This window comes from Mustelus asterias, chromosome 8 (assembly GCF_964213995.1).
Source record: "Mustelus asterias chromosome 8, sMusAst1.hap1.1, whole genome shotgun sequence".
Lineage (NCBI taxonomy): Eukaryota > Metazoa > Chordata > Chondrichthyes > Carcharhiniformes > Triakidae > Mustelus > Mustelus asterias.
Genome location: NC_135808.1, coordinates 77,053,879 through 77,075,575, shown reverse-complemented (window position 1 = coordinate 77,075,575; position 21,697 = coordinate 77,053,879). Strand labels below are relative to the sequence as shown.

Here is a 21,697-nt window from a genome sequence, read left to right as displayed (position 1 = left end):
ATTTGGATAAGTCCAAAACTCTTGTCATTCGCAGCCTTGAATATACTTAATGACTCAGCATCTACAGCTTACCAAGGTAGATAATTCCAGATGTTCATAGCTCTCTTGAATGAAGATATTACTCTTCACCTACTTCAATAATAGCCAACCTCTTACCCTGAGACTAGAACCTGTTGTTTTAGACTCTCCAGCCTGGGGAAAAAGCATCTCAAAATCCACTCTGTCAACCCTCTCAAAGTCTTATAGGTTTCTATAAGATCATCTTTCACTCTTTTAAACTCCAATATCGGCCCATTTTACTCAACCTCTTCTCATAAAACAACCCTCTCATCTCAGGAATCAATCTACTGAACATTCATCGCACCCCCTCCAAGCAAGGTATATCTTGCCTCAGCTAAGGAAACCAACACTGAACACAATACCCTACAACCAGGATTTTCTGGCCCCACCACAGGACACTGGTAAATCCTGCCGCTTTGCAGGAATGGAAGATCCGGCCACAGGTGTGGGTCTCAACAAAGTCCTGTACATCTGCAGCAAAATTTCCTTCTTCTGGTGCTCGAGAACCTACTCAATGAAGGGCTACATACCATTTGCCTTCCTGATTTCTTGCTTACCTACATGTTAACTTTGCGTTTTGTCAACAAGCAGACTCATTTCCCTCCAAATGGTGAGAGACTATCAAAATGCTAGAGTGTTCAAAATTTTAAAAAAGATCTTGGTTTTCTACTCTTCCCAAAGTGAATAATCTCACATTTCTAGGAATCATCTTTAAGGTGATGAGAGAAAATTGAAAATGGCATTTATCTTTCCAACACACATTGAACAGTTGGCTGGTGGACCCTACTTGTGTTATGATGATTTAGGGTTGTTTTTTCTGTTCATATGACCTCAAGACTAGACCTTCATTGTTGCGATTAAGTACATTTAGCACCCAGCATAGATTGAACACTTTATTTAGTTGCATTTGGGTTTGTTTCAGTATCAGAGAGATAGGGAATCTCCTTGTGCCTGTCACTAGCCTATGTTGGGTATTTGTGGTTTAGTAGTTTAATCAGACACTCCAGTTTTTACATCAGCATTGATGATTCCCATTTATTACTCTATGTGGTGAAGGTGCTCCCACAGTGCCATTAGGGAGGAAGTTCCTGGATTTTGAAACAACAATGGTGAAGTAACAGATGATGCAACTCCATATCAGGACAGTACATGTGACTTGGAGCTTGGGAAACTGGAGGCAATGGTGCTTGACTCTGTAGGGGGTCTGGAGCTTGTCAGTTTGGGAGGGAGGTTATGCTCAAGAACACAGGACTGGACATATCTTCCTTGCCCTGTCAACACTCCTCATGTAAGCCCTAATCCCAACAATATGTTCATTCTTTAAATCAGGAAAGCTTCTTTGTAATAAATCCATCTGTTTACCCCAGCTCTTTAACCATTTTCCCCAATATTTCCTTCTCTGAATTTCCTCAATGGGATTTTCCTAATTGAGTAAGCTTTCTGGAGTTAACCATTGGATTTGACCTTTCACATCCCAACCACTTTCCAAGTCATAGGCCAAAAGTTGGCTGGTCAATCAGATGCCTGGCTGCCCTGTCCCTGAGTGACGAGCCTGCCCTTTGGCACCTCCCTCAGTATGTGGCTGTGTGACAAGAAGCGGTCAATCCAGCGGCAACTGAGTATTTGCAGCTGTAACATTGTGTAGCTAGGTATGTCCAGCATGGTCATCGCTAAGAAACTCAAACAGATTTGTCAAACATCATTCCTTTTTCAAAAAACAAAGTTAACTCTTTCTAATCACATCATAATTTTCTAAATGAACACTTCCTTAGTAATGGATTCCAGTACTTGTACTTTTCTCTTTCCCTCCTTGCTGAAATAGCAGTATTGCATTTGCTAATCTTCCAACCCACTGGGACTGTTCCAGAAAGTAGGGAAATCTGGAAGATCACAATTAGTGCATGCACTGCTTCTTCTGTAGCCATTTCTTCCAGGATTCTAGGATGTAGACCGTCAGGTCTTGCGGAGTTGCTGGTTTTCAGTCCCATTAATCTCTCTAGTACTTTTGCATAACTAATATTATTTATTTTAAGTTCCTTAACTCCAGAAAGCTGAAGGTGAATTGAATGCAAAAGTAGGGAGGTTATGTTTCAGTTGTACAGGGCATTAGTGAGACCACATCTGGAATACTGTGTACAGTACTGGTCTCCTTACTTAAGGAAGAATGTAAATGCATTGGAAGCAATTCAGAGGAGGTTTACTAACCCAACACCTGGAATGGATGGGTTGTCTTATAAGAAAAGGGTGAACAGGATAGGTTTGTATCTGCTGGAATTTAGAAGAGTAAGAGGCGACTTGATTGAAACATACAAGATCCTGAGGGATCTTGACAGGGTGGAGAGCATGTTTCCTCTTGTGGGAGAATCTAGAACTTGGGGTCGATGTATAAAAATAAGGGATCACCCACTTAAGACAGAGATGAGAATTTCTTTCTCTTAGAAAGTTGAGTGTCTTTAGAACTTTCTCCCTCAAAAGGCGGCAGAAGCAGAGTCTACAAATATTTTTAAGGCAGAGGTAGATAGACTTTTGATAAGTAAGTAGGTGAAAGGTTATCAGGGCAGGCAGGAATGTGGAGTTGAGGTTACAATCAGATCAGCCATGATCTTAGGCTCAAAGGGCCGAGTGGCCTACTCCCGATGTTCCTTATCATATACAAAGAAAAGTGCTTACAATTTGATTTGATATTTCATAATAGTTTACTATTACCATATTTTATTTTCTCCCTATACATGTTTTTGTCATCCTTTGCTGGTATTTAAAGTTTCCCCAAACCTGAAGCTTACAACTTCTTGGCAATATTATAAGCCTCTTCTTATAACCTGCACTTAACCTCTTTAGTTAGTTATGATGGACCACTTTTCCTATGGAGTTTGTGTTTCTCACTGGAATATAGACTTGTTGAGAATTGCCAAATATTTCTTTACATGCTCAATACTACTCATCTGCTGTCGTACATTTTAATTGAATCGCTCAATCTACATCAATCAATCCACACCTCAGACCTTTGCAATTGGTTTTGTTTAAGTTCAATGCTCCAGTTTCAGACTTCCAAATGTCACTCTCAAACTCTATGTGAAATTCTATCATATTATGATCACTCTTTCCTAGAGGATCGCATAGAGCTTTACAGCACAAAAAGTGGCCTTTTGGTTATGTCTGTGCTGGCCATCAACTGTAAGATTACTGTCTTATTGCACAAAACAAGATCTAACATATTATTCTAGGAAACGTATCTCAAATGCGTTCCACGAACACGTCTTCCAAACTACCTTTGCCAATTTGATTTGTCCAGGTCTATAAGAAGATTTTGTACCCTATGGTTATTGCATCGTCTTTGTTACAAGGTCTTCTTATTTTTTGATTCATACTCTGTCCGGCAATATAACTGCAGTTAGGGGGTATTTGAATTACTCTTGCAAGTGTTTTTTGACCTTTGTAATTTCTCATCTCCACCCATACTGGTTCTACTTCCTACTCTTCTGAGGCAAAATCGTTTCATATTACTCTTCTTATGCCATCCTTTTTTAATAGGACTATGCCCCTCCTTTTCCATTTTGCCTATCTTCTCGAAATGTTAAGTACTCTGGAATATTTAGTCCTTGTGTACATAAATACAGCATTAAATATACCAGTAATAAAGTTGGATATCCTTGAACAACATTATGTGAGAAGTCAAACTACGTTGTTGGCTGTGGCATAAGTTAGAGGAGTGGTGGGCATCAGCCGAGCAGGGTTTAACCTGCCACCTCAAATTCTAAGAGAGTTTGTGTGGTGCAGAACTGATTTGTTGAAATGCTCGGAGTGCATTGTTCAGATCTTCTCTAATGGGAAGGGGAAAGTGAGGCAGCCCAATGGAATTGGTATGACAAGTAATTTACATCCAAGACTGCGGAGATTTTGATTAAAAATAGAAAATCGCTTTTTGAAACAGTTTATGGGGCAAAGAGTCAATTATTTGCAACATAACCAAAATGGGCTAGTGTTCGGAATGAGTAATCGGATAACGCACAGGGTTTTCCACCTCTGAATTTGACAGATTTGAACAGAACAGTTTATTTCTGGGTAATGCATATTCAAGTGTTAAAAATGCATTCACATTGAACAGCTTCAGCAATTTATATCTCAGGCCTATTTAATTAAAACTCTTAACACTACATTTCCCCAATAGCATTGATACATGCATTATTCAATACAGTACATTGCAATAGTGATCAGGAATGTGTCAGTTTTGATCCCAAGTTTGTGCCAAGGCGGCTGAACTCAAACAGGACAACAGTGGGCAATACAATTAATTCCAGCATCCTTGTCCTTGGCAGAGATGGTAGGGTGAGGTTACCCATCTGCACTCTTATCAACATCTAATTGCCCCTCCTGGAAAGTGCAGGCATGGGTCAGACCTGGATTAAATTTGGCTTCGACACTGAGTAGCCGACTCACACACGGGAAGAATGGGCACTTTGGGGGAGGGTATGAGAGACAGCTGGTGTTCAGGGAAATTTGAATCAATGCCTTCAGGAGACGAGAAAACTGGAAGTTCCAATAACCCAACTGAAGCTACAGAACTTAAAGAATACTGCAGATGCAGGAAAACTAAAACAAAACAAATGCTGGAAATATTCAGCAGACCAGGCAATTGTTTCTCTACCCACTGCTGCTGCCTGATCTGCTGAGCATTTTCTGTTGAAATCTCAGTTAAATGTTCTCTTGCTTTCAATGTATCCAGGCAATATTAGGAAATAAATGTGGTGTGGAGATGATGGCGTTGGACTGGGGTAGGTACAGCAAGAAGTCTCACAACACCAAGCTAAACTCCAACAGGTTTATTTGGAATCACGAGCTTTCGGAGTGCTGCTCCTTACTCACCTGATGAAGGAGCAGCTCTCTGAAAGCTCTTGATTCCAAGGAAATAAATAGTTAATGAATTTCTTTGCAAGTCTTTTGCAAGGAGATAATGGGTGCACAAATCCAAACTACATTTGGTTTATTATTTAAATCACAGAGGTTCCTCATGACATATCACAGCAAAGGCTGGCTTAACATCCACCTGAAGATTCAATAGAAAAAATTAGTCATGTTTTCCTTCCTATAAACTATAAAGAGACAGCGTGCGCTTGCTGGGACCAATAGCTTTTCCTCACTCAACTGTTTTGGATCTGGCTGGTACCATGCTGTGGAAATAGGTAATTACACTGCAGTGTTAGAAATGTGCTTACACATAATTCTTTCCATTTCAACGAGAATAGGAGAGGAAGTTACCCTTACACCAAATCTGTAGAGATCCTTGGCTCAAATTGCGTTTTCTATTATTTCTATTATGGGTCACTGGTTCTCTAAGTTTTTTTTAAGATTGGAAAATTGCAAATCTCACTCCACTATTCAAGAAAAGTGAAAGAGGAAAGCTTGGAAATTAAATAACATTAGCCTAACAACTGTTGGTGGGAAATTACTAGAGTATACAATAAAAGGATAGAGTGACTGAACACATTGAAAATTTCAGCTGATTAGAAAGAACCAGCACGAATTTGTAAAGGACAGGTCATGCCTGAAAGTGATTGAATTTTGAGGTAACTAACATGTGGACAGGGGTCTCTGGACGTTATTTATATAGATATCCAGAAGGTCTTGGATAAAGTCCCTCATAAAAGACTATTAGAATTTGAAGCTGAGAGAATTGACAGCAAATTATTGACTTGATTAGAAAATTGCTGAGTGTCAGGAGACAAAGTCGGGACAATGGGCAGGTTGTCAGTCGGGATGTCCCAAAAGGATCTGTGTTGGGGCCTCAACTATTCATCATATTTATTAATAACTTGTATGAAGGTATAGAAAGCCACAGCTCCAATTTTGCCAACAATACAAAGAAAGCTTTATAAGCAGTGCAGCTGAAATTACAAAGTGGTTTCATAAATTAAGGAAGTGGGAATAATTGTGGCAAATTGATTTCAATGCAAACAATGTGAGGACCTAAAAGGGATGGATTATTCTCCAAATGGTGAAAAGCTTGAAATAATGGAATTCCAAAGAGACCTGACTGTTCATGTACGTGGATCATTAAAATATTGTGAACAGCTACTGAAATTAATCAAAAAAGGCTAATGGAATGTCAGCTTTCTTTCTAGAGGACCTGAATACTAGACAGTGGACGTTATGCTACAGCCATACAAAACACTGATTGGACAACACCTGAAGTACTGTGAGCAGTTCTGTCACAATGAGTGACAGAAGTTTAGAACTCTCTCTAAATGGCAATTGATGCCAAATAAATTGTTAATTAAAAAATCTGAGATTAACAGATTTTGTTAACCAAAGGTGCTTAGGGGGTGTTAAGCTGCAGCTCAGCCATGATCTCAGTGAATGACAGAACAGGCTCAAGAGGCTAAATTGAACCATAGAATCTCTAAAAAACAAACGAAGGCTATTCAGTCCATCGAGTGCAGACGTAGGCCATTCAGCTCATGGGGTGACATGGTAGCACAATGGTTAGCATTGCTGCCTCACAGCTCTTGGGACCTGGGTTCGATTCCTGCCTTGGGGCACTATCTTTGTAGAGTTTGCACATTCTCCCTGTTTCTGCGTGGGTTTCCTCCGGGTGCTCCGGTTTCCTCTCACTGTCCAAAGATGTGCGGGTTCGGTGCATTGACCATGCCAAATTGCCCCTTGGTGTCCTGGGATGCATGGGTTAGCGGGATTAATGGAGTCAATATGTGGGATTATGGGGATAGGGCATGGGTGGGATTGTTGTCGGTGGAGACTCAATGGGCCAAATGGCACTGTAGGGTTTCTATGATTTCTATGAGTCTGCACAGGCTCTCCAACAGAGCATCTTAACCAGGCCCACCTCTCACCCTATCCCTGTAGCCCTACATATTTACCCTGCTAATCCCCCAACCTATACATCTTTAACATTAAGGGGACATTTAGCATGGCCAATCCTCCTAACCCACACATTTTTGGAGTGTGGGAGAAAACCCACACAGGGAAAACGTGCAAACTCTACACAGGCAGTCACCCATGGCTGGAATTGAATCCGGGTCCCTGGCGCTGTGAGGCAGCAGTGCTAACCACAGTGCCACCCTTGTAAATGGCCTACTCCTGCTCTTAGAATCAACAAGTTTGGGCTCCCTTGGTAGCTAGTCAAAATCATGCAGCCTGTTGTAGGGTGGAGTCATAAAGAGTAGGAAGCCCCCAGCTTCTGTCCCTGATCTGTATGGAGTTAGCTGATCCCAGGACAGCATTGGGACTTCACGCTTGGTATATGGAGAAAAAATAAACACAGCCAGGATTTCTACTCCAGTCCAGTAACCACTGTAGGACACTGTATGCATTTCTAAGAGCAGGAATGGCTCCAATTGTAATACACTCACAGTTGATATTCATAGTCCCATAAATTAAGTGAAGAATGCCCACTTGGGTAGGGTACATTGAACAGTGATGGTGACATCCTAGCACAACACTACCCACTTACATTTAGATGGTACATTTCATTTAGTAAAACATCACAGGGCACTTCATTGGGAAATTATCAGACAAAATCTGAGTCACACAGTGACTGAGATACTGAATTGTGCTTCAGCAGATCAAAGATGATAAGCAGGAAATTGGGAATGGTGGAGAGGAAGAATTTTCAGATTGGCCAATCAATGTTTTGATTATTTGCTTAATCTGTATAAACTCCTGACCTAATTGTCAATGTAAATGGCTATCCTGCTACAGACACTATTGCTGTAAATTATTGTTATTCACTTGAATTTTATTAATTTAAATGCATGACAGATTAGAATTCTGAAATAAACAACAAATCATTAAAAGCATTCAGAACTCCCTTCTTGCAGTATCACCAGGTTACCCACAAGCTTGTGCTCCCATTCATAACATCAGTATGTGGAATATCAGGATGTCACAAGATGGAATCCTACACAAAATAACTTCCCACAAACTGCCTTCAATCAATGGTTCTAAAGTGTTGGAGGGGGGAGGGATACAGATAACTCAATAACATTTAAGATTATGGGGCAAATCAGCAAATTAAGTGCCTTTTTAAAACAGATTTTCTGCCTCCGCAAAGCAGTAGTTTGAAGCTACTCATTACTCAGCGCTTTGATACAGGTTACCGCAGTGATCTTTCAGGATACCCTCTTTCTAACGATGGTTACTCACTGCACACCGCGGCTGCTTCATCTGATCCATCCATACACTCCTCTTCTCCATCACAATGCCAGCTTTCCATGATGCAGTCACCATTGTCACAGGTAAATTCCGTTATTGCACAAGTTTTCTTGGCTATTTGAAAAACAGAGTTTACAACACTTAATGCGATGTAAAAAATAATTTGATTGCTGCTTATTTCAAAAATACAAATATTCCACAGTTTTGTACCCACCTCAAGCAGGCCTCCAACATGAAATAGATAATCTGAGATTCAACTGTGGCACGAACTGATTAAAGGGCACAAGCAAGTAAGTACACTGCTTGTGGAATATTTTTCTATCTTTCTCATATTAACACCAAGGGTCTTGCCTTTATACTAATTGTCCTGTGTTTTTTTGCCCTGCGTATTACACAGAAATTACAGTACAGAAACAGGCCATTTGGCCCACCTATTATCCATCATTTAAGCTCCACATGAACCTCTTCCCACTTTACTGTGTCACGCGCTATCAGCAGAATCTTCCATCGCTTTCTCCCTTATGTTCTTGTGCGTACACTCACTCTACCGATGGTAAGCCATCACCTCCCACCACAAACACTGAATGTATCTCTCACTTCAGGTGGAGTGAGCCTCCTTTAAACAAATTGCGAGTTCTTGTTTGTAGCAGTGGCTTAGGATGTAAAACCTGCTGCATGGAGGTAAATGAAAAATGTTGAACACTATCAGAAACTGGCTAACAGGAAATAACGTATGCCTCAAAGAACCAGCCCCGCCACCCCTCCCGCCACCCCTCCCGCCACAGTAACCAACCGCTAGCCAACCCCAGCCACCAGATCATCATAACAAAGTCGACTGCCATCCACCAGTTCCTCATAACCAGGTCAACCTGCAGCCACCAGCTCCTCATAACCAGGTCAATGACCAGCAATGAGCTCCTCAAAACGAGGTCAACCTCCAGGAATCAGCTCCTCATAACCAGGTCAACGACCAGCAATGAGCTCCTCATAACCAGGTCAACCTCCAGCCACCAGCTCCTCATAACCAAGCCAACCATCAGCAATGAGTTCCTCATAACCAGGTCAACGACCAGCAATGAGTTCCTCATAACCAGGTCAACGACCAGCAATGAGCTCTTCATAACCAGGCCAATTGCCAGCAATCAGCTCCTCATAACCAGGTCAACGACCAGCAATGAGTTCCTCATAACCAGGTCAACGACCAGCAATGAGCTCTTCATAACCAGGTCAACGACCAGCAATGAGCTCTTCAAAACCAGGTCAACGACCAGCAATGAGTTCCTCATAACCAGGTCAACGACCAGCAATGAGCTCTTCATAACCAGGTCAACGACCAGCAATGAGCTCTTCATAACCAGGTCAACGACCAGCAATGAGCTTCTCATAACCAGGTCAACGACCAGCAATGAGCTCTTCAACACCAGGCCAATTGCCAGCAATCAGCTCCTCCTCAATGGCCGGGCCTTCCTGCAAATACCAGACCGACAGGATCTGGAGTTAATATCTCATCCAAAAGCCAATGGTGGGAAAGTCCAGAACTTGGAATCATAGTTTGAGGATAAGGGGTAAACCTTTTAGAACTGAAGTGAGGAGAAATTTCTTCATCCAGAGAGTGGTGAATGTGCGGAATTCACTACCATGGAATGTAGTTGAGGCCAAATCGTTGTCCGATTTCAAGAAGAAATTAGATATAGCTCTTAATCCTAAAGGGACCTAGGGATATGAAAGGAAGGGGGGAATCAGGATATTGAATTCAATGATCAACTATGATCAAGATGAATGCCGGAGTAGATTCAAAGGGCCGAATGGCCTACTCCTGCTTCTAGTTTCTATGTGTCAAGTTCTTGAATGTTGTGGGAGCTGCACTCACCCAGGCAAGTGGGGAGTATTCCATCACACTCCTGACTTGCGCCTTGTTGATGGGGGACAGGCTTTGAGGAGACAGGAGGTGGGTTACTCGCCACCAGATGTCAAGCATCTGACCTCTTGTACCCACTGTATTTATAAGGCTGGACCAGTACATAGAAACATAAAACATAGAAATTAGGAGCATTTGGTCCTTTCAGCCTGCTCCATCATTCATTAAGATCATGGCTGATCATCCAACTCAATAGCTTGATCCTGCCTTTTCCTATATCCTTTGATCTCCTTCGCCTCAAGAGCTATACCTAACTCCTTCTTGAAAACATTATTTGGGCCTCAACTACTTTCTATGGTGGTGAATTCCACCTGCTTACCACTCCCTGGGTGAAGAAATTTCTCTTCATCTCAGTCCTAAAAGATTTATCCCACATCCTTAGATTTACCAGTTCAGCTTCTATCAATGGTAAAACCCAGGATGTTGGTAGTGGGGGATTCAGCGATGGTAATGCCATTCCTCCCAGCACTTATCAGTTGACACCACAGACTCCTCCCTCTGAACCCCTTTCTCCTGTTCATCCCCCCCCAAGCTTGTTCACCTCTGCACAACAAACCCCCAGTCACCGTCTGCACTCCAAAACAGCCCTTCTCACACTCCTGCCCCATACTAGCTCACCCATTCCAAGACCTCCATGGCATCTCTCCCTTTTCCCTGTCTCCCCAACCTCTCCTGCTCCCTTCCACACCTGCCCAATCTCTCTTTGTTGCTCTTTTCCCGACTCCCATTCCTCTCCTCCCATCTAATGCCTCCGCCATCCGCACCTCGCAGCACAGCCCAACAATATCTCATGCAGCCATCCATCTTTAGCCAGAAGATGACTGCCTGGAACCTCCTGCAGCTTGAAGATCCACTGGTTAATGCTCCACCCACACTCTGCTCCACAAGCTGCCCTTGGCCTTCTCCTGAGTAAGTCCCAACTTTTGCACGCCAGACATGTTCCAGACCAGTGTGATATCCTGCCAGAGGCGTGAATGATTGGACGTGCAGTGGGGGGAGGGAATGATGATTCCAGACGTGCATTCACCAACATCCCTTGCAGGGTCTTAGCAAGTAATTCATATCCTGGTTGGGGATATCAATAATTTTCCTTTCCTACAATTCTAGCAACAAAGGTGTGCAGGTAGTAGATACAAGTTTGTTTTTCATATGCCTATGAAATTATACAACTCACCCATATATCCCTGACTGTTATTTAATACATCTATTTATAGCAGCATTAAATAGGTTTTCCTCTCAATTGCGAAATGTGACATTTTGTTGTTTAACTATGAATTTCACAGCCACCTACAATCCATCAATCCTTAAAACCATTCTAGGGAGGGGAGTTGGAACAGCAATTTCACTTTATTAATTTGATGAACACACAGTAAATGATAGGCAGGTTTTGTTTCTGCAAAGCAGGACATTAAACCTGAACAGCTCACCAGATTCTCAGCTTTATAAACGCATGCCGAGACTCTCCGGCCCCGTCACAGGAGGTTTTCACTTGGCGGATGCAGATTCAAATCCCCAGTGACTTCAGCGGGAATGGAAGATCTCGCCAGTGGTAGGAACTGGAAAATCTCGCTCACTGTCAGTGCACTCAAACCAAAATAACGATTGAAAACATCTCATTTGTAAATGATGGTTTGCTACACTAGGCTGTTGTGCCACACCCTGTCAGAAGCCACTAATCATCATCAATTGCATTGTAAAAGAAATCTCCAAGCGATTCTGTACCTGAGCCAAAGCAGAACCCACTGATCAGCAGGCTGCTGAGCACCAGTGTTCAAAGCTTGCTTCTTGATACACAATCATTCTCCTACCTCTGGCTGCCAGTCACTACCAGTTACAATGGAAAGCAATATTAGCATAAAAATGAGTCAGTGAAGAGATATCAGCTTCCAACTGGCATGGAAAAACACGTTTATAGTTCCAGTTTTACAACACAAATGGAGAGATGGCAAAATAAAAATCATGGAACCTCCGTAGGCATTTTAGTGCCATAAAATAATACCTACTTTAATGTTATGGCGTTATTACAGCTTTATGATGTTTACTTTGTGAGGAAGCATGTTTCATTAGATATTTTCTCTATAAAGAATTCATGGTATATAAGTTATGCATTGTTAATGTTCTCCCAAGCCTTGGCTGGTTTATTTTGTGTTTCTATTCAGTAATTTATATTAATATGTCTCTGGTGATTTGGTTGATCCTGGCCAGCAAAGCCAATTCACCTCAGCATCAGGGAAAGTGGTGGCATGGTGGTAATGTCACTGACCAGTAATCCAGAAGCCCAGGTTAATGCTCTGTGGGTTCAAATCCCATCTCACTTAACAAATCTGGAATATAAAGCTGCTTTTAGTGATGGTGATCATGTAACGACCATCGATTGTTGTAAAGAGCCATCTGGTTCACTAATGTCCTTGAGGGAAGGGAATCTGCTGTTGTTACTTGTCTAGCTGACATGTGACTCCAGATCCACAACAAAGTTATTGCCTTGTAGCTGCCCTCTGAAATGGCCCAGTAAACCATTCAGTTCAAGGCCATTAAAGATTGGGAACAAATGTCAGTGACATTACCACTATTCCACTACTTTCCCTGTGCTGAGGTGAATTGTCCTTACTGCTGGCGCTGCCAATGCTGCCCACATCCCATGAAAGAATAAAACAGTGCTGGGCTAGGGAAACAAAAACATTGGTCGGAATCTTTCCACTATTCACGCCGCTGGGATTTTCCCATCTTGTCGCAGTGAACGGAGATTTGGCTGGAGGCCAAATTCTCCAATCTCACTGCAGTGGGAGCATGGCGTAAATGGGCGGTAAGATCCAGCCCATTGTTTCTATTCCTCACTGGCATCCATCATTGGAAAATGCACGTGCGTACTTCAGGCAAGGCTAGGATTCTTCCATAATCTCCACACAGTCAAGTTTGTTACAGACGCACAATGCATTCAGAGTGGCAACTTGGATTAGTTACCAGAGTTTAGCCAATATCTACAGGACAGTTGTCAAGTATGAGTCAGCACCTGCAATGTAATAGCTTAAAAAGCCAACAGCAGTGGGAATATTATACAAAAAAATCAGTATTCTATTAGAAAAGGTACTTACCCAGACAACTCAACATCAGCATCATCTCAAGTGCATTATATGGTAATGGTGAATACCTAACCTATGAATAACCTAGTGAAGAGCTGAATTGACGCTTGTATGGTTAGGTACAGAAAGATCATTAAATAGTATAATGACTCTCAAGCTGCCCGCCCATATAATTCCCATGCAAAGGATGATTACAGGCCTAGAATATATAATGCAGCAGCAACAATATGCATCCTTGTAATACTTTTAATAGATTAAAACAGCCAAAATGTCACAGAGATGACAACTGGACAATAAATAATTACAATCCATGTCAACTAATTATCTTCAATGGAGGGAAGAAAAGTCAAGAGCCATTTTAGAGGCACAAGGACAAAGGTCAAAGACGGAGATATTAGACATTGATGAACAAACACTTGGTCAAAAAACTGGGATTGAATGAGAATCTTAAATCTAAAGAGGGAGGAGGAGAGGTTTAGGCATGGAAGAAGCGATGGAAGTAGGGACTGGGGAGGTCTAACAACAAAAAAAATGCTGGAAATATGAAATGAAAACAAAAATATGCCGGAACTACTCAGCAGGTCAGACAGCAACTTTGGAGAGAACCAAAGTTAATATTTCAGGTCGAGATGACTTTTCATCTGATTAAATTAACTCTGACATTAACTCGGTTTCTCTTCACAAATGATTTGCTAGGTATCATAGAATCTACAGTGCAGAAGGAGGCCATTTGGCCAATCGAGCCTATACTGGTAACAATCCCACCCAAGTCCAAGGGCGGCACGGTAGCACAGTGGTTAGCACTGGTGCTTCACAGCTCCAGGGTCCTGGGTTCGATTCCCGGCTCGGGTCACTGTCTGTGTGGAGTTTGCACATTCTCCTCGTGTCTGCGTGGGTTTCCTCCGGGTGCTCCGGTTTCCTCCCACAGTCCAAAGATGTGCAGGTTAGGTTAATTGGCCAGGTTAAAAAAATTGCTCCTTAGAGTCCTGGGATGCGTAGGTTAGAGGGATTAGTGGGTAAAATATGTGGAGGTAGGGCCTGGGTGGGATTGTGGTCGGTGCAGACTCGATGGGCCGAATGGCCTCCTTCTGCACTGTAGGGTTTCTATGATTTCTAAGTCCTATCCCCGTCACCCCACATATTTACCATCCTAATCCCCCTGACACTAAGGGGCAATTTTAGCATGGCCAATCAACCTAACCCACACATCTTTGGACTGTGGGAGGAAACCGGAGCACCCGGAGGAAACCCACACAGACATGGGGAGAAAGTACAAACTCCACATAGACAGTCACCCGAGGCCAGGATTGAACCCAGGTCCCTGGCGCTGTGAGGCAGCAGTGCTAACCACTGTGCCACCGTGCCGCCACGGCATTTCCAGGATATTTTTGTTTTCATTACCAGGGAGATAATCAACAGCATGGTCAAGGAAGTAGGTTTTGGAGGAGGTTTCTGAAGGCAGGGAGAGGATAACAAGAGAGGATTTTCTAGGAAAAGTTGCAGAAGGTGGAGCTGAAACTGCACATGGTTACGTATCCAAAGTTGCACTGGACCAAGTGGAGCATCAAACAGAGGCTGAAGTCCAAGGGTGGAGCGTGGATCAAATATAATGGAAAGAGGAGCAAGGCCCAGGAAAGATTTGTACACAAAGACACACATTTGTGACTTGCTACATTGGGGGATTTGGATCATTGGTAAAGGACAACAGGAAAGTAAAACTTAATATGGATAATGATGCAAGTATAGAATTAGATAAGGGTGCTAATGTTATTTTCAATCTAAGAAATTAAATTCTGCAGTCCCTTGTCCAGGAGACTAAATGTGATGATAGTCGTATCCTGGTAGAGCATCCAGCTCTATCCTGGTTCTTTCTACCTACTTCAATAACGCAATAAACAAGCTTCTATTCCAACTAGTAAACCTATTTGTGTAAGACAGATAGAAGTGGAATCTCCCACTGCTAATATCAGAGCAAGATGCTTCTTTCACCAATTAGGACAGTAATTTATTTTTACCATGTTTTCCTGGGAATTATTCTGTTTTATTGGATGAATACATTGGGGTTAAGTAATTTCATACATTGTGACATTACTTTGAATCCGCTTCCCCACAGTAAATGCTGCTGTCAAGAAGAACTATGATGTGTTGCCAACAACGACAAGAGTCAGGCTCCTTTGTAAATAGCATTTTGTCCAAAGGCAGGAGCTTTGCTAATTTCTCCACATCTTGCGGTCTTGTGCTTTCCTCTTCAGTTGTTCATAGGAGCCTCCCATTTTCACCTTCAAGTTGCCTAATATCATCATTCTCTTTCTCTCTCTTGATTTACACCTCTCTAATCTTCCTTCAATCACCTCCTTCAACAAGTTCTCGGGCCTCAGAATTTGAACAATTCAACCTTGTTGTCTTTTCACTAATGATCTTTCCTCAATCCTGCACCATCTTGGGAACTTCCTCAATCCTCAACAGTTCTCCCCAACTGACCCACTCCATTTCACCACTTTCTAGTCTTTGAAGCAGATTGCTCCCCTGTGAGATCCAGGTTTAAATCCAACCCAGACTGAGCTCCCCATTAATAGCTCAGCTGGTAGATTGGAGGACTGTAATAACGGTAAAACCGACATCTTTAAGTCGCTGATTCAATTCTGGCTCGAAGGAAACTCCAACCCAGACTACATAGATTGGCAGCGAATCTCCTCCATCGCTAAGTAATCTGTATCAAATGAGTTTGGATCAGTCTTGATTCAATCTCTCATGTGCACAAGATTAAGCACCAAGGTATGGATGGTTTAATTGGCAATCATGCTTGCTGCCAGAACAAAATCATTTAAGTTCTTCCGGCACTTCTCCACTGTATCCTGCAGTTGGCCCAGCTCTCCCTTCATGAACCTTCGAGTAGTTCTTCTCAGTGTCATCCTCTTGGCGTGACTGCCCATGTGTCCATCGTCCACAATTATATGCAGCTCTCTGTTGTTACTTTGGGCGAGTCACGCGCCCGGAGGCTCTATTCTGGCAAGAATCGCCAGGACAGTTAGTGAGATTTTGCAAGCCCAGGCAAGTTGTGGAGGTTACAGATAATGTGACATGAACCTAAGATCCCGGCCGAGGCCGTCGTCATGTGTATGGAACTTGGCTATCAGTTTCTGCTCAGCGATTCTGCGTTGTCGTGTGTCTTGAAGGCTGCCTTGGAGAATGCTTACCCGAAGATCAGAGGCTGATTGCAAAAATCTCACTAACTGTCCTGGCTTGAGACTATTCACATCTCTTTAACCTGGTACTTAACCCTCTCTCCACTCGCATTGTCTGCACCTGTAAACACTTGATTATCTGTTAAGATTTGCATTCCAACCATCATCTTGTAAATTGAGTCTGTGTCTATATATGCCCTGTTTGTGAACCCAATCCTCCACTCACCTGATGAAGGGGCAGGGCTCCGAAAGCTCGTGCTACCAAATAAACCTGTTGGACTTTAACCTGGTGTTGTGAGACTTGTAAGTGTCTTTGTTATCATGGTGTTCCAGGGTGCATGGCAATAGTGTGGAGCACCAATTCATTTTAAATGTTTAAAGCTATGCCTGTTTCCAACACGACAACAATTAGAAGAAATAAAAGAATTTGAAGTTAAACCACCAAAAGTGTGTTGAGTACCAGTGCAAAAGAAACTTTTCCTTAAGATGAGCTGTCTTTTCAAGTTATTATGATACAAAAAGTTATAATCTAATTCATGAAGGCCATGGATTAGATCCCTGAGTTTGCTGATAATAAGCTGCTGTATTTGGCCTTGGGCTGGAGACAGGGAAGGAGTGGGGGAATGAGAGAAAGAATCCACTCAAATTCCTGCTATCTGACGGAATTAATATATGAAAAAGGATTATTTAGGCGAGGTATCTGAAGACCACATCTTTTAGGAATTAGTGCCTTCATTTAAAAAAAAAACATTTTTTAAAGCTCATCATGAAATCACTACATAACAAAACAGCAAAAATACAGATCAGTCTTTGACATATTTTTCCTTATTTCAAACTTTCAATAATTGTGGATTGATTGTGTCAAAGGGCAGTTAATTCGAAGACTATAGAAAGCTTGGATTACAGCAACACAAATTCCACTCTGAAAGCCATGCAATGTAGTGTCAGACCAGACTGAAACAACTTGTTGTAAGGTCAGATTCAAACAATGTTTCTTAGATACGTGTTATTGTATAACTCTGTACGGACAGCTGCTACAGAACTCAGCTACACAGAGGCTTTCCTGTCACCCCGGTGTTACCACAGCAACCGGAATATTATCAGAATCCATTCAAATGATTTCAAACCTAATACAGCCAGTATGGAGCAGATTAAAAATCATCTAGATCCCAGGCTGGGAAGCACTTAAAAGTTAACACTTTATTTTTGGAAAAGCACAAAAACCAATTGATCCGACAAATCTGTTCCTATTTGAGTAATCACAATTCCACTTCTCCCCATATCCCTCAATCTATTCTCAGAGTTATATCCAATTGTCTACTGAGCCCATTTATATTGTCAGCTGCAACAGCCTCCCCTGGTAACTGATTCCATTATCTTTTGTATAAAAATGTTCTGCTTGACATTTCTTCTTACAGCTAACAATTTTATTTTCAAAACTAGGATCCACTTCTATTTGCTCCTCCATAATATGTTTGGATTAGTTTTATTAATTCTCTACATTATCCAGAAAACTTCAGTAAAAGTCTCCTCTTTCCAAAAACAAAACTTTGTTTACTCGATAATACAAAATTACTAATACTTGGTATCACTTTATTTGCAATATATCCTCTCAGGAATAAAAGTATCCTTCAAATCAGTTACTTCTTTTGGAATTTAGCAATAGACATTTGCAAAGTATAAGAAAAATATATCATTTCTCACCCCCCAAGCCACCTATTACAGTCTAATGTTTTTAAGACTCTCCCCAATAAGATTACATGCAGTCAAGTCAGCCATACTAAAGGGTTCTCATCTCTTATGCTATTGCCATGTTCTTAGATGAATTAGTTGATATACTAAGCAATTAACTCTCGGACTAATATTCTATTTAAAGATTAAATCTTTTGATACTCATAACTCACACAGCATAGTTTGCATTTACAGGGAAGGAGGATATGGCTGGAGGAGTTCGCGGAGGTAGGAGATGTTTTAGAATAGTAGATTTAATGCACTGGGTCATAGCTGTGAGAGCATCAACAAGGATGGGAGTAGGGCACAGGATATATGCACCTACATTTCAGGCAAGCTTAAATTTATGAAGGATGGGTAAAAGAAAGCCAGTACAGAAGGCTGTAGAATAATCAAGTCTGAGGATGACAAAATGATGACAAAGAGTTTCAGTAGCAGAGTTGCTGAGGAAGCAATGCAGGCAGGAAATGTCAGAACTGGAAATAGGCAGTCTAGGTAATGGAGCGAGAATGCAGTTTATAATCAACAGCAGAAAAGTTGCCGTCACTTTTGTTGAATCTGAATGAAAGTCTATGGAAAGTGGGGAAGTGGGATGGGGACAGGGAGGTAGAATCAATGTCAAATGAACAGGCATTTGTGACAAATCCTAAAATACATGATTTTGGTTCTTTCCAATGTTAAAAAAAAGTTGCAAGATTTGATGATGAACATGCAGCCTGGCACACATTGATTATGTGCAAGGTGCTATATAAATTCAAATTTTTGCTGTTGATAGCACCAAAGTAAAGTGGCGAAGAGCAGAGCTGCCCAAGTGTCTGCCAATGAGGTCATTATATGGTAGCATATAGATGAAGGGGAGAAAGGATGAATGACAGTGCAGGGGACAGAAGAAAAGCTCAGGATGAGCTGGTTGCTTCAGAATAATTAAGAATGGAAAGCTCGGGAATTCCCTCCCTGTACCTCTCTAATTCTTTACTTCACTTCCCGCTAAGACACTTAACATGCCTCTTTGACCAAGTTTTTGGTCATCTGACCTAATATCTCCTTATGCGGCTCTGTGTCTTACTTTGATAACATTTCTGTGAAACACCTTGGAATGTTTCATGAAATTAAAGGTGCTATAATTCATTATTGTCGTTGGAAAAGTTCCACAAAATGGAGCAATGAGGAGGGTTAGTGGAAGAGGGCAATTTAATCAATACTATCAAATGCTGCAGAAAGATTGAGGGCGAAGAGAGAGTGGGGGGTGAGGAGAGAGAAAGAGGGTGGAGGGTGAGGGGAGAGAGAGAGAGAGTGGAGGGCGAGGAGAGACAGAGAGTGGAGGGCGAGGAGAGAGAGCATGAAGGGTGAGGGGAGAGAGAGAGAGTGGAGGGCGAGGCGAGAGAGAGAGAGAGTGGAGGGTGAGGGGAGAAAGAGAGAGAGAGAGTGGAGGGCAAGCACAGAGAGAGAAAGAGAGTGGAGGGCGCGGAGAGAGAGAGAGTGGAGGGCGAGGAGAGAGAGAGTGGATGGCGAAGAGAAAGAGAGACAATGCAGGGCGAGGAGAGAGTGGAGGGCGAGGAGAGAGAGAGAGTGGAGGGCGTGGCCTGAACTGCAAGGAGGATGGATGGCTCATGGGAGAGATTTGAACATAGAATTTGTAGAGATGGGCATCCCAAAGAAAGAGAGGGTAGAGATGAGCGGGACAATTAAAGAGGATGGATAATTTATGGGTCGAGTGACAACAGCAATTTTGAATGGGACACAGCCAGTTCCTCTCAAAAGACACCACTAATAAAGACACAATCATGGGAACCAGATGTGGCAGTTGAGCGATCAGGAGCAGGGTGGGGAAGGGATCTAGGAAACATGTGATGGAACTCATGGAAAAACTGAGTTTGGAGACAGCAAAGGGAGAGTAGACAAAATGTTTGGGAGGCTGTGGTGGTCCAGGATGAAGGAGAAGAGAAACAGGTAGCAGTGGAGGTAGCTGCTCTACTTTCAACCCGAGACATTTAAGATAAAGCTGAAGAGGGATTGGTGGAGTTAATTGTGAAGAAAACAAGCCTATGGTTGGCACTTTCTTCCAAAAGTCTTCTGAAATATAGAAGTTCTGGCAAGGAAGAATGCAACATGCCAAAACTTCATATGTCAAGATAGTTTTGGCGGTTGTTGATTAACTTGGTAGCGCACCAGTTACATTTAAATTTACACCCTCCTGATTTAATAAAACACAGCTGGGGTGTGTTTTTGGGAAAACAATTGGAGTGAGAGACAGTATCGTTTTCCGGAGAACAAGGTCAAAGATGGAGATGAAGAACTGTTGAGTAGATTCACATCAGCAGATTACATAGAATCTTCAGCAGGCCCAGCCCAATGTCGATGTCACTGTTTATATTCCTCACAAAGCCTCCTCCCATTCTAATTACCTCTTCAGCTCTACCCTCATATCCCTCTATTCCCTTCTCTCCATCAAGTCTCCCTTAAATGCGTCAAAGCTATCTGCTGTAGTCACGCCATTTGGCATCACACTCCACATGAATGTTCTGCCAAATAATGAGCCCAAGGAGAAGGGAGTTGGAAAAGTTGTGAGGGAGGCAGTGGGAGGTTTCTTCGATGGGTGACTGGTGGGATAGTGGGAGTGAGAGGGGAGGAAAATGTGAGCAGTAAAGAAGATGAGGAAGTGGTAAAAAATGACCCGATTGCTTATCAGAATGTCACAGAGCTCATCAGAGGATAAGATTAAGATGGTGGCTATGGTTAGAAGAATTTACATGTACAGTGAGATTAAATGAGATGAGAATACAGAAATTAGACAAAGAACATAGAGTAGAAACATAGAAAAGCTACAGCACAAACAGGCCCTTCGGCCCACAAGTTGCGCCGAACATGTCCCTACCTACTAGGCTTACCTATAACCCTCTATCTTACTAACTATAGAACATAGAAAGAGGCTGAGGGAGTTTATATAGTGGTAGAAGATACCGACGATAAGAGGTTGTTCAATGCAAAAACCAAGAAAGATATTTCAATGAGTAAATTGATTAATCAAAACATGCTAAACAAAACAGTGGGAGGGATAGAATGGGAGATACCATTGGTGAAAGGGATAGAAGGTTAAGTTGATTACGGTTGCATGCGGTATTGGTGATTTGGGTGGATGATAATCACTGGCAGCCATGTCACAGTTATTGCCAGGGTATCCACAAATTCATATATCTTGGAAATATATCGCCTTCACAGTCGCTGGGTCAAAATCCTGAAATTCCCTCCCTAACGGCATTGTGGATCAACCCACAGCATGTGGACTGCAGCAACTCAAGAAGGCAGCTCACCATCATCTTCTCAAGGGCAACTAGGGATGGACGATAAACGCTGGCCAGCCAGTGACGCCCATGTCCCATGAATGAATGAAAAAAACCTGATCACTGCTCCTTTCCTGATTCATTGCAATTTCAATTCCCATTTCTTACTTTTCCTCTACTGCATTTTGTGTCCTCGGTGACCTCAGCACCATGGCTGTCACTATGTCAAAGATGGCACTTGTTCTGTTCAGCCAATGGTTCCAACTGAGAAGTGAG

General features: G+C 42.2%; 1 protein-coding gene across 1 annotated transcript in view; it reads right to left on the bottom strand.

Moving 5' to 3' along the window:
• The window catches only part of lrp8 (low density lipoprotein receptor-related protein 8, apolipoprotein e receptor), a 103,996-nt gene that overhangs the window by 30,055 nt on the left and 52,244 nt on the right, over positions 1 to 21,697 (bottom strand). Inside the window, exon 3 of the mRNA XM_078219353.1 lies at positions 8,218 to 8,340. Coding sequence (XP_078075479.1) covers positions 8,218 to 8,340 — 123 coding nt within the window. The remainder of the gene's footprint in view (positions 1 to 8,217; positions 8,341 to 21,697) is intronic.